Raw genomic sequence first — 13,941 nt, forward strand, 5'->3', positions numbered from 1 at the left:
CGTTGGAAGAGCGGGCCCTGAGACAGTAGATCCTCTCTGTCGGGAAGAGGCCATGGGGCGTCCGCCAGCATCCGAGCCACATCCGAGAACCATGCGCGGCGAGGCCAATCTGGGGCGATGAGAACGGTCGGAATCCCTTCCGCCTCGATCTTGCGTAGAACCTTCGGTAGCAGAGGAAGCGGAGGGAAGACATAGAGGAGGCTGAAATCCTGCCACGGAGACACCAGCGCGTCCACTCCGTACGCCTTCGGATCCTGGGCGCGAGCCAGGAACACCGGGAGCTTGTTGTTGAGCCTGGATGCCATCAAGTCCACATCCGGACGGCCCCACCTGCGGCAGACGTCTTCTAATACATCCGGATGCAGAGACCACTCACCTGGATCCACCTTGTTGCGGCTTGGAAAGTCCGTTGTCTACTCCTGTAATGTAAACCGCTGACAACATCGGAACGCGCGCCCACAGCAGAATTCTCGTCACCTCCTGCATCACCATCCGGCTGCGGGTCCCGCCTTGATGGTTGATGTAAGCCACAGCCGTGGCATTGTCCGACTGAATCCTCACCGGGCGGCCCGCAAGGAGAGGAGTCCAATGTGAGAGGGAGTGGAAAATCACCCTCAGCTCCAGAATGTTGATCGGGAGGCGAGATTCCGCCGCCGACCAAACCCCCTGAACCGTGCGTGACTGGAGAACGCTGCCCCAACCCAGGAGGCTGGCATCGGTGGTGACGATCGTCCAGGAGAACGGGAGGAAAGATCTTCCCGACCTCAGGTTCATCGGGGACAGCCACCAAGGGAGAGCTGCCCGAACCCGCTGAGACAGGCGGATGCGATCGTCCAGACCACGAGAGGTCTTGTCCCAGAGGGAAAGGATCTCCCGTTGTAGGGAACGAGTGTGAAACTGGGCATATGGAACGGCTTCGAGAGAGGCTACCATAAGACTCAGGACCCGCATGCACTCCCGGATGGAGAGACACGGGGAGCGCCGTAGGTACGACACCGACCCCTGGATCTGGGAGGACTTGGAGTCTGGAAGAAACACTTTGGCGGCCGAGGTATCCAAGACCATCCCCAGGAAGGAGAGCTTCTGGGAAGTTTTGGGAAGTTGATCAGCCAGCCGAACTGTTCCAGAGTCTGAACAGTGATCCGGACGCTGTCCTCGGCCTGAGGAAGCGAGGGGGCCTTTATCAGGATGTCGTCAAGGTAGGGCAACAAAGGAATGCCCCTGGTGCGAAGAAGCGCCATGAGCGGCGCTATTGGTAAAGACCCGAGAGGCGGTCGCTAACCCGAAAGGAAGGGCGACAAACTGAAAGTGCCTGCCACCAATGGCAAAGCGCAGGAATCGTTGGTGAGATTCTGCGATAGGGACATGCAGATAGGCATCCTGGATGTCTACGGACGCGAGGAACTCCCCTGGAAGAAGAGAAACAATAACGGAGCGGAGGGATTACATACGAAACCTCCTCACCCGCAGAAACTTGTTGAGCAGCTTCAGATCCAGGATCGGACGCACCGACCCCTCCTTCTTTGGGACCACGAACAGGTTTGAATAGAAACCTGTGCCCTGTTCCTCTGGGAGAACTGGGGTAATAACCCCCCTGTCCAGAAGGGAAGAAACTGCCATCAAGAGATCCGAGGCTCGGGCCGGGTCCCCCGGAACGCGAGAAGGGAAAAAACGTTCCGGTGGTCTGGACGCAAATTCTATCTTGTAACCCGATGTTACAACTTCTAGAGCCCAGGTGTCCTGAACATGAGCCCTCCAAACCTGCTGATAGGAGAGCAGGCGGCCCCCCCACCACGAGGGGTGGGTGCGTCCCTGCATGCGGAAGACTGCTTGGGAGCAGCAGGGCAGGCCGACTGTGCCCTCAGGCGCCAGGAAGGCTGAGGCTTAAAGGAGGGCTTTGTGCAGGAGTCCTGTGACCCCCCTGCGGCGAAAGGACTGGTACCGGAAGACCTGGTCCGAAAGGGGCGCTTAGATCTAGGCTGGGGAAGATGAGTGCTCTTGCCCCCTGTAGCGGCAGAGATGAACTCATCCAGTTGAGCCCCAAAAAGTCTGGAACCCTCAAAGGGAAGGTTAGCAAGGGAACGCTTGGAAGAAGCGTCGGCGTCCCACACCTTCAACCAGACCTCTCTGCGTTGGATGACCGAGAGGGCTGAAATGCGGGCAAAGAGTGAACCAATGTCCATGGAAGCCTCACAAAGAAACTTGGAAGCCTGAGACATCTGGAGAACCAAATCCAGTGCGTCAGCAGACGCATCCTGTTCCGCCAGGTCTTGGTGGTGGCGCCGCAACTACACCGAGAGGGCTCTGGCCACCCATGCCGAGGCAAAGGCAGGTCGCAGGGATGTGCCCGCCAGTGAGAAAATGGATTTGGAGAGAGAATCTAGACGTCTGTCCAAAGAGGAGCCGTCTAGAACAGAGAGGGCCGTGTTCTTGGCTAACCTGGCCACCGGGGATCCACCTTAGGGGGAGAGGACCACTTCTCCACGCTGTCAGCCGGAAAAGAATAAAGCATATCCATGTGTTTGGTGGCCGAGAACTTTTGATTAGGACGGTCCCAGGCCCTGGATAATACTGCGGAAAATTCCTCATGGACAGGAAACGTGGCAGCCTCCGGCTTCTTGGGGCGGGAAAAGGGCAGACTCCCGACTAAAGGAGGGGGGAGAGTCCCCTTGGAGATTAAAGGTGTCGCGGACAGCCGCCATTAAGTCAGCCACCATGGTGGAGAGCTTAGGTGGGGGGGTCCCGCTCCATGACCTCATCCGAGCCGGACAATTCCCCTTCAGACCTGCGCTCCCTTAGCTGTCCAGCGTCCTCTGTGGGAACCACTGTGAGGAGATGGCGTGGTTGGTGCCACAGGATTGGAAACTGCCTCACGTTCCATAAAGGACATGGCTGCCTTGGCGACTAAGGCCAAATCAGCGGCCGCGCTGGACATGGCAGATGCCCAAGCGGGTACCGCAGGCTCCGCAGGGACAGGGGGGGGGGGGACTGGGCTGGGCAAGCGGAGGAGGAGAAGGAGGATCCTGTCCAGGGGCAGGGCAGGAGGCACAGACACCAGAGAGCGGCAGAAGACACTCCTTACAGGACCCAATTGTGGTCCGAGAAGAGGTCTTGGCAGACTTAAGGGGGGCCCCAGGCTTAGGCATGATGGCAACCGGTACAAAGTTAAGAGTCCTACCACCCAGGCAACAGCACCGACCGGAGGAGCAGGGAGCAGCCACGCGAGTGAGGAGCTTCTCAGCAAGCCGCGGCAGCCGGCAGAGCGAAGCGCTGAAGCCCCGCCCCCACGACGCATCACATCGCCCCCATAGAAGCGCGACGGAAGCACGCCCGCTTTATGAAAATAAATGTCCCCCGGCGCCGAACGGCGTAGCGGGGGTTAATGAAGGGAGACGCGGCCCTCGACAGAAAGCAGGAGGCCCGCTGCCGTCGGGTGCTGCTGCGAGTGGTAGGAGGGAGGACGCACCGGCGCCAGGCTGACAGTGCTCATAGAAGCCACAGCTACCCCCTGCAGGGAAGCGCTCCATGACCTAGTCCAGAAAAGTGCCTCCAGATACCCCATCCCCCCGACAGAAGAAAATATCCAGTCCCCATTCACCAGGCGGCCCATAGACCTCTGTTCCGTGGCTCACCTCTTCAGACATCTGACTCCCTGAGTACAGTGCTCTGGTGGAGGGCAGCATCAGGTGACCCAGGAGCTGGTGGGATGCCGGAGCTAACAGGTCGAGCCCCGGATCCACTTCTCTTCTTGGGGGGAAAATGGAGGCAGCCAGGCAGCGTCCAAAAGACGGCGGCGGGCACTCCACAGGGGGACCAGGAAGGCGCTATGCCGACCTGTGTCCCCATCTATAACAAAAAGGAGGAGTTGAATCAATAAGTGTCAACCTCCTTCACCAGACACTAAGCAAAGACTGAGTTCCTCCTGGGGGTATAGCCCGAGGAGGAGGAGCTCTCTTTTATATTTGCATAGTGTCCCTCCTACTAATACCTCTAAGCTATACCCATGGTCTGTGTCCCCCAATGGAAAAAAGTACGAGAAATACAAAATCCAGCTCCTTGGCTTATGCTGGCTGAATATTAAAATTTACTAATTAGTCGAATATAAAATTTAGTGTTTCATGCACAATAGTTAGTAGTCTACAATAAGTAAATACTGCGCAATCAGATGCACAGCACCAGGTACAACTTACGTTCCAGGGTAACATTCAGCATAACTGTTCCACATCCCAAAAAAATCTCCCAACTGCTTCTTGTCTTCATGTTTCTTCATTGTTTGCAGTGGTTAAGAAACGTAAAGTAAGGCAAGACAACTGCACTTAAAAACAGTAAGGCCCCTTTCACACGAGCATGTTTTCTGCGCAGGTGCAATGCGTGACGTGAACGCATAGCACCCGCACTGAATCCTGACCCATTCATTTCAATGGGTCTGTGTACATGAGCGTTTTCTTTCACGCATCAGTTCTGCGTTGCGTGAAAAACGCAGCATGTTCTATATTCAGCGTTTTTCACGCAGCCCTGGCCTCATAGAAGTGAATGGGGCTTCAGTGAAAAATGCATCGCATCCGGAAGTGCAGATGCATTGCGTTTTTCACTGATGGTTGCTAGGAGATGTTGTTTGTAAACCTTCCGGGTTTTTTCTATCACGCTCGTAAAAAAAAAAGGCATCAAAACGAATTGCACTCACGTGGAAAGAACTGAACAGCTGAACGCAATTGCAGACAAAACTGACTGAACTTGCTTGCAAAATTGTGCGAGTTTTACTGAACGCACCCTGAACGCATCCAGACCTAATCAGTCACGCTCATGTGAAAGTAACTAAAAAGGCACTTAACCACAAGCTGACTGCCCGTTGACTATAAACGTCTGTGTGACTGGCACACATCTCTGCAGATGTTTCTAAACGTCCTTGCAGAGATTACAGCAGCACACTAATAGTCAGTGACAGCAGAGGTCCCCATAGAGAAGCCAGAGATGGGTTTTCACTGTCCTAGAATTTCCCATCGCACAAAGAGCAGTGTATACACATCAGGCAGCAGCAATGCTTCCTGCTCTGGTCCCAGCGTTCATGCCTGCCATATAAGGAGTTTCAAATTAAGCCACTGCATGTAACTGCCATAAGTGGGAGGACTACAACGTTGTTCCTCTACATAACTAAAAAACAATACCTGTAAAACCCACTTTAAAAAGAGTAACTAAACCTTTGTTATAATTTTTTATATGACGTCCCTAATGCCCTAATAAAACTATTTGTAATACACTTTATTAATCAATTTTCTATTTTTATGACACTTCCCCCTAAAGCGCACCATTCCCTGGTGCGCTTAAAACTCAGTTCTCTGTACACTGACGACAGCTTAGTGGTGTACGGAGTACACATTTTATCAATGGGGCCGCAGCAGCGCATATTGCTGCTCCTGCCCGTGCGCCCCCGGAGGATTACTAACTCTTGGCATAGCACATGGCTACCCTGTACCTATGTACTATGCCCGGATTAGCTGAGCGGAGCGGGCTCCTGCTTCTGCCTGGCATAGTACATGGGTATAGAGCCTTTTTTAGTCTAGAAAATAGATAAGTCAAGAACTTTTTATCTGAAATAACAAGAACAAGTCTACGTGCAACAACTACTAGTTTTGATAGATATTCAGTATGTGTTTGCATAGAAAATGCAGAATACAGACAAAAAGGATATTCTATTCCCTCCCAACCAGGAGCTCCAGCGAAGTTATCATTGATGGACTTAAGAAGATCCTTGGTTGATCCAGGTCCTGGTAAAGATAGATAAAAGTTTCCATTAGAATGATTTCACAGAAAAAAAAAGAGAATTAGAAAGGTTCACTTTTATATATATCCTGACACGACACTAAAGACTAGCAGCTTGGCAGGAGCTTTGTACAATTGTCCAAGTCAGACCCCTTCTTATTACATTCTTAGGATAGGCCAGCAAAGCTTTTCTCCAGAAAACCCCTGTGAAAGGGGTTCTAAGCATAGAAAACAAAATCCTCCTTAAAATTTCATTTTATCCTTTTTTTTGCCTTCATTGCAGTAAAAACTGAGAAATAAAACTAAAAAAGAAGATGCAGAAGACCCGCCAAACAGGTCAGTCTCCTACAGACAAAAGGATAACTAACTAGCCTAGTGTCTTTGGTAGAGGTATAGTAGGAATTATAACCAGAGCTGTGATGAAAACAGGAAGTAATCCATGTACACATCCTGCCAGGACGGGAAGATGCCAAGAATAGGGGAAGGCAAGTGCTGACAAACAAGCATATGGGGTACTCTGGGTAGATAAACTGTTTCATTATGAAATTGAAGAACGCCTTTAAAGGGAACCTGTCACCAGGATTTTGTGTATAGAGCTGAGGACATGGATTGCTAGATGGCCACTAGCACATCCGCAATATCCAGTCCCCATAAGCTCTGTGTGCTTTTATTGTGTAAAAAAACAACGATTTTATACATATGCAAATTACCCTGAGATGAGTCCTGTCCCTGACTCATCTCACATACAGGACTCATCTCAGGGTAATTTGCATATGTATCAAATCTTTTTTTTTTTACACAATAAAAGCACACAGAGCTATGGAGACTGGATATTGCGGATGTGCTAGCGGCCATCTAGCAACCCCTGTCCTCAGCTCTATACACAAAATCCCGGTGACAGGTTCCCTTTAAAAAGAACTTGTTGCTCCCTGCAGTGAAAAGCATAGGCATTTCCAACCTCATTTTACCCTTACCATAGCTGGAGTGGTTGCCTGCACAGCCATCTTTAAATTCTGCTCTTTACCACTTACTTACAAATAGTGTATTATATAAAACTCACCCTTTTCAGTTTCTTGAGGCTGAAAGAAAAAGCAAAACACTCATGTTAAAAGATGTAACTATATTTTCCCCCCAAATATACCACTGGAATGTGTACTAGCCTTAAAAGGGGTTTTCAAGGCTCCTGATATTTATGACCTATCCTCAGGATAGAACATCAATATCCAATCAGGGGATCTTGCATCCCCACAGATCAACTGCTCCCTACAACCTCTGGCGCTGGAACTAGAATTTTGAATGAAACCTGAAGCACAGGCCCGTTCAAGGTGAAGTGGCAGTGAATGAGTTACATTCACTTCAATAGGAAGAGCTGCAGTAACAGAATGGTTACTACATTTTCAATGAAGCTATGCTTCCTGCTCCTTTATTGTGCTCATTGGTGGGGGTCCCAAGAATATGCTGTCAGTGTTCAAAGAATCCCTTCAACAGCATTTTAATACTAATATCATTCACACACCCATATACTCAACAGTGCAAAAGCAGGCAGATTGTCATGCCATTCTGCCTGGTGCTACATCCCAAGAACTCATAGTTTAGCTGTAATGTCTAACCCTATAGGCTAGGGGTGGCCGACCCATGGCTCTTGAGCCGCATGCGGCACATTGCTTCAAGTGCAGCCGGGAAGCAGCCAGGCCGGCTCACTCTCCACCCCATGCTCAGATCTCTTCTCCTGATCGGGCACTGTTGCTCTTTGCAGCTCCAGCTCACTCTCCACTATGTCCTGATGCACACAGTGTGAGAACGTAGTACGTGGAGACACGCGCTATGACCCGACGTTGTGCTCATCAGGTCACAGTGGAGAGCGTGTCAGACCTGCAGAGTAGCAGGTGCCCGAGCAGGACCCCAGTGCCTGATCAGGAGAAGGAAGAGGGGGGGGGGGGTGCAGATCTAAGCATGGGGGGGTGAAATCTGAGCACCTGACACTGGGAGTCCGATTTGTGTTGTCTGATCCGAGCATTGGGGGTCTTATGAGGTTTGGGGATCTTATTTTAGGTCAGATGAGGATTGGGGATATGCTTTAGAAGTCTGATCTGAGGTCTGATGAAAAATATTTTTTTCTTCTCTGCTAATGAAAAATATGAAAAAAATATTTTTATCAGACCTCAGATCAGATGAGAAATATTCTTTTTTTCTCTTATTTTTCTTTGTTAAACCCTAGGTGCATCTTGTAGGGTGAAAAATACGGTGACTGTAAATGTATAGCTTGTGGCTCCTTTTTTTGGGCTCTTTGTGTCTAAGGTTGGCAACCCCTGCTATAGGCAGTCCTGTATCCAGTTATTTAATAATCCATCAAAAGGGAGGTGGGCATAGACAAGTATAACGCATGTTTTTTACCTCATCGTCAGCCTTTGGCTTCTCAAAGTAGCTGTGCTTCCTCTTCTCTTCTTCCTTGTCTCTTTCTCTATCCCGAACCCTCTCTCTCTCCTTCTCTCGTTCTCGTTCATGATCCCGGTCTCTGTCTCTTAGACGGTCTCGGTCCCTATCCTTCTCCCTGTGCTTCTCTCTCTCTTTCTCACGAGGAGGTTTAGTTGCAGTTGGAATGTAGTCTCCAATATCATCGAAAATGCTTTAATAAATAAAGATAAACGTATTCATATGTGCGCAATGTCGTTCATTTCCTGAGAAAAATCATCTCAGAAAACAGATCCTCATGTCCAACACTTGAATATGTATTTATATGACAGGAGCAAATCAGAGCACAGTAAAAAAATAAAAAAAAAATTATATAAAAAGGTTTTACTTCATATCCGCCTCTGGAGGCTTCTTTTCATCCAACTTTCCTATAAAGAAATAAAAGCATTCAATAGTCATGGTTGAATGTGCAGACTGAAAGACCAAGATAATCTTAGGCTTCTTTCACCGATCTAGTTTCCGTAGTGGATGTGATGCGTGTTGTGAATGCATAGCACCCAGACTGAATCCCGACCTATTCATTTCAATGGGTCTGTATTTTTCACACATCATCTCTGATGGAAGATATCTGGATTCAATTCAAATTTTTTTTCACCAATGTATACTAGGAGATTTAGATAGTTATTCTCCAGTTCATATTCACGTGCGTGAGCCATATCGCTCGAGTGAAGGAGGCCTTACATACCATGGATCTTGATCACTGGTAAGATCTTGTACGTGTTATTTTCCAGTGTTGTGAACTAGCACAAAGGAAGTTATTTACCACAAGCTGTGGCTTTTCTCCGCTCACGCCAGATTTTAAAAAGGGGGCGTGGCGTTGAAAGGCTCGCAGGCCCGTCTCATTCAGCATTTTCTAAGCCTGTTTTTGGTGTGGAAAAAAAAAAAAGCGGGGGTGTATCTGCCTAAGTTATGTGTGTTCCCCTATCTGAATGAACTGTTATGGATAGGGGATAATTTGTTCTAACTGGAACAGCCCTTTTAAGGGCCTTTAACTCTTTCAAGAAACTAAATCAAACCTGCTAACGCATTATGTTTTTATGACTACCAGCCAGGTCGTTTATCAGGACAGATGTCAAGTTATGCAGGACATAAGAAGTACGCCAATAACTACCTTTGTCTTTTTTCTTCAGCTTCTTGTTACGAGTTCCTTGCCTCAGATAGGACAAGATTTGAGTCAACTTGCTAATGACGATGTCATTTGTTGTAAGTGTTGTTTGAGCCTGAAAAGTAAAGGATTATGTAAACCTGAAGCAAAGTAGAGCAATTCCAACAAGATGTTTGAGGTTATATGGCATTAAGGTATGGCATCCATGATAGTAATCTACCATTCAGGATTAAAATTGTGCCCAAGAGAACTCCTCTCTTTCTACAGAACAGAAGGTGTGGGATATATTTAGAAATACAGGTGTGATGAATTTTACTACCATTTACCTCCATGGTTGGACAGTCGGCTTTGCTTCGAATAAGTGTGGTTGGAATGTCTGTATCTGCATACTCGTCATCTAAGTCTACCACATAGGCCATCCGTCCAGGCAGAAAGAGTTCATTGCGCTCATATGCTTTGCTCTTAAAAAGCATACGGTACACATTCCGACCTAATAAAAAGGAAACCATTTTGTATGAGATTCTGAAAGTTGTTTTTTTTTTTTTAATAAATTCTCTTGCAGAACAAGCACAAAATGTGAAGTATGGACTTACCAAGTCTAGTCTTGAATTCAATCTTATTTTCTGGATCTTCGTCTTTTCTGTAGATGATTAAACATACGTAAAATGTTTAATAAAGTCACATACACAACAGTGCATCTGATTCTATGGATTACAAATACTGGTCATGGTGACCAGAACTTCTTTCAAATCCTATGTTCTTTTAGTATTTTGGTGCCAACAGTAATTAGGGATGAGCGAATTCGAAACATCCAAAGTCGATTTGCATAAAACTTCATTTCAATACTGTACGGAGCAAGCGCTCCACACAGTATTAGAATGTATTGGCTCCTATGAGCCGAAGTTATTACTTCGCGAAGTCTCAAGAGACTTCGGGTAATTACTTCATAAATTGATTTCTACTGTGTAAAAAAAATAGATTTTTGTACTTACCGTAAAATCTGTTTCTCTTCCGTTCATTGGGGGACACAGGCTTTGACCATGGGTATAGCTGTTGCCGCCAGGAGGCGGACACTAAGCACACAAAGTGTAAGCTCCTCCCTCTCCAGCTATACCCTTCCTACAGGGACTAAGCCAAATCAGTTTAGTTTTGACCATGGGACGTTACAGAGCAGTCCATGAGCGTAGGGCTTAACTTCAACCCCCCTGCCAATCAGAGAACCGCTGTCTGCAAAACTCTACGCCCCAAAGAAGCGTCAGAAGATGCAAAGGTGTGCACCCTGTAAAACTTGGAAAAAGTACGCAAAGACGACTTGCACACCTGAAGGGCCGAAGCCCCGTGATGCACCGCCCAAGAGGCCCCCACTGCCTGAGCCGAATGAGCAGTCAACCGGAAGGGCGGAACCCGGTTCTTAACGCGGTATGCTTCCACAATAGCCAAACTAATCCATCAGGAAATGGAAGTCTTTGACGCAGCCAGCCCTCGTCTCGGCCCCTCCGGAATCACGAACAGGGAATCCGTCCGCCTGAAAGATGCCGTCTTGGACAGATAAACCTGCACGGCTCGTACTAAATCCAGGGTATGGAGCAACTGCTGGGGCCACGAGAATGACGGGCAGTCCCTCGGACCTAATAATCCCGAGGAGACGTGGAATGAGGGGAAGAGGCGGGAACACGTAAGGAAACGTGAACCGAATCCACGGGATAACCAGCACGTCGCATGCCAGGGCCATGGACCGCGCGACGAAGTCCTCGACCTTGTTGAAGCGTGAGGCCATGAGATTCACATCCGGCTGACCCCACCTCTCGCAGATGGCCCGAAAGACCTGCCGGTGAAGAGCCCACTCGCCAGGATCGAGACGCTACCCGGCTGAGGAACTCTGCGATCCAGTTGTCAACGCCGGGTATGTGAACTGCCGACAGTGTTTCTCCGCCCCGCTGAGAATCGGCGCCGTCTCCACCATGACTGCCGGGCTCCGGGTGCTGTCCTGGTGATTGATGTACGCCACCGCCGTGGAGTTGTCGGACTGCACCCGCACCAGACAACCCCTGAGATGGTCGGCCCAATGTCGTAGAACATTGATTGGAAGGGAGCGCTCCTCGCGTGACCATACCCCTTGAACAGAGATTTTCCAACACCCCCCCCCCCCCCCCCCCCCCAACCCTTGAGGCTTGCATCCGTTGTTAAGACCTTCCAATGGAAAGGGAAGAACGAGCGACCCGACGTCAACATCGGAGAGACCATCCACCATCTGAGGGCCCGACGCACTGGGGCAAGGAGACGCATTCACCAGGATGTCGTCTAAGTAAGGGATCGCCACAATCTCCCTAGCATGGAGCAGGGCCATGACTGCCGCCAGAACCTTTGTAAAGACCCTGGGAGCTGTGGCCAGGCTGAACGGGAGGGCTACAAACTGGTAGTGAAATGGACCCACTGCGAACCGGAAAAACCTCTGATGACCGACGCATATGGGCACGTGAAGACAAGCGTCCTTGATGTCTATCGAGGACAGGTACTCCCCTGATTCCATGGACACAATGACCGACCTCAGTGACTCCATCCGGAATCTGCGGACGCGAAGGAAACGGTTGAGCGCCTTGAGGTCCAGAACAGGACAGACCTTCCCCCTTTTTTTGGGAACCACTAAGAGATTGGAGTAAAACCCCTGAAAACGGTCTTGCGCAGGAAACAGAACAATCACACCTTGCTGCAGCAGCGTGCGAATTGCCGGAAAAAAAAAAATCTGCGGCTGCAGGAGTGGCCGGAGGAGATGACCGGAAAAAAAAAAAAACGGGACGGAGGGGAGGACTTCAAATTCAGCTTGCAGCCCTCTACAATGACCTCCCTCACCCATGCATCTGAGACGTGAGCCAGCCAAACATGTCGAAGCCGGCCGGCCGCCCACCCGGACGGAGGGCGCCGGAAGCTGCACGTCATGCAGCGGAGTTCTTAGGGTTAAAGGACTTAGTGCCCTGTTGACGGCAACGCCAGGAAGGGCGCGGCTTGAAGGAAGGTTTGCGCTTCCGATCCGTGGCAGACATGTCGGACGCCCTCTTGGGGCTGAAAAAACGCCGAAAGGGACGAAATAAAACTAGATTTTTGTGAACTCACCTGTAAAATCTCTCTCTCGCTTGATTCATAGGGGGACACAGGACCGTGGGTATAGCTTGCTGCTGCCACTAGGAGGCGACACTAGGCTGAAAACTGTTATGCTCTCTCCAGGCTGGAGGGGGTATAGCCTGCAAGGGAGGAGCTATCAGTTTGTGCTCCAGCAGTAGGAGAGACAAGAATAAACTGAAATCCAACAGAAACTGCACACTGCCATAGGACTGAACCAAACACAAGGTCCCAACTGGAAAAACATAGACCCCACTTGCCGTACAAAATTTTTGGGGTGGGTGCTGTGTCTCCCAATGAATCAAGCGAGAAAGATTTTACAGGCGAGTTCACAAAAATCTAGTTCTCACTCATATCATTGGGGGACACAGGACCGTGGGACATCCTAATGTAGTCCCCGGGGAGTGAACCAAAATTCTCCCAAACAAACTCCCTTATGGAAGTCACTGTACTGCGGCCTGCAGCACTCTGCGGCGGAGAGAAGCATCCGCCGAGGCCAAAGAATGCACTCGGTAAAATTTAGTGAAGGTGTGTAGAGAGACCCATGTCGCCGCCTTACACAACTGAGACGCAGAAGCATGGTGGAGGTGCGCCCAAGAAGCTCCGACCACTCTGGTAGAGTGAGCCGTGATCCCGGGTGGAGGTACCTTGTCCCTGAAGAGATAGGCCTCGGCAATGGCCGAGCGAATTCACCGAGCAAACGTCACCTTGGAAGCCGCCAAACCTTTACGAGGGCCTTCCGAGATTACGAACAGAGCGTCAGTGCGTCTAAAAGGAGGCTACCACGGACAGATAGATTTTCAAGGCCCGTACTACGTCCAGACGATGGAGAGAGACCTTCCGTGGATGAGAAGGCTTAGGGTAAAATGAGGGCAGAACAATGTCCTCGTTAACGTGAAAAGCAGAAACAACCTTTGGTAAAAAAGACGGTACTGGACGAAGAACCACCTTGTCTTAATGAAACACCAAGAAAGGATCCTTGTAGGAAAGAGCCGCCAGTTCCGAAACTGGTCGAATAGATGTAATGGCCACCAAAAACGCCACTTTCCAGGAAAGTAGACGGACGGAAACTTCTCTCAGAGGTTCGAATGGCGCCGCCTGGAGCGAGCCGAGAACCAGGTTTAGGTCCCAAGAGTGTAATGGAGGCCGATATGGGGGTACGGTGTGAGCTACTCCTTGTAAAAAAGGTCTTGATCGGACCTAGGATGGCTAGAGTACGCTGGAAAAAAATGGACAGGGCTGAGACCTGCCCTTTGAGGTAACTAAGAGCCATGCCCAGATCCAATCCTGACTGAAGGAACGCTAGTACCGTAGGAAGGGAAAACCGCCTGTGAGGAAGAGCTCGTTCTTCGCAGAAGCGCAAGAAGGATTTCCAGGTTCGGTAGTAAATCCTGGAACAGGAAGGTTTCCTGGCCCTAATCATAGTTCGAATGACCGCATCAGAAAAATCTCTGCATTTCAACAGAAAGGTTTCAATAGCCACGCCG

The 13,941-nt window shown here is 49.6% G+C and overlaps 1 protein-coding gene across 2 annotated transcripts in view; it reads right to left on the reverse strand.

The window, feature by feature from the left end:
* Nucleotides 1-13,941, reverse strand: part of IK (IK cytokine) — a 50,130-nt gene that overhangs the window by 24,624 nt on the left and 11,565 nt on the right. For both annotated transcript variants that reach the window (XM_040441791.1, XM_040441799.1), the window contains 8 exons: nucleotides 9,931-9,977; nucleotides 9,664-9,827; nucleotides 9,344-9,452; nucleotides 8,561-8,600; nucleotides 8,155-8,386; nucleotides 6,821-6,839; nucleotides 5,690-5,765; nucleotides 4,191-4,271 (listed from right to left, as the gene is read on the reverse strand). In XM_040441791.1, coding sequence (XP_040297725.1) covers nucleotides 4,191-4,271; nucleotides 5,690-5,765; nucleotides 6,821-6,839; nucleotides 8,155-8,386; nucleotides 8,561-8,600; nucleotides 9,344-9,452; nucleotides 9,664-9,827; nucleotides 9,931-9,977 — 768 coding nt within the window. The remainder of the gene's footprint in view (nucleotides 1-4,190; nucleotides 4,272-5,689; nucleotides 5,766-6,820; nucleotides 6,840-8,154; nucleotides 8,387-8,560; nucleotides 8,601-9,343; nucleotides 9,453-9,663; nucleotides 9,828-9,930; nucleotides 9,978-13,941) is intronic.

The sequence above is a fragment of the Bufo bufo genome, chromosome 1 (assembly GCF_905171765.1).
Source record: "Bufo bufo chromosome 1, aBufBuf1.1, whole genome shotgun sequence".
Classification (NCBI taxonomy): domain Eukaryota; kingdom Metazoa; phylum Chordata; class Amphibia; order Anura; family Bufonidae; genus Bufo; species Bufo bufo.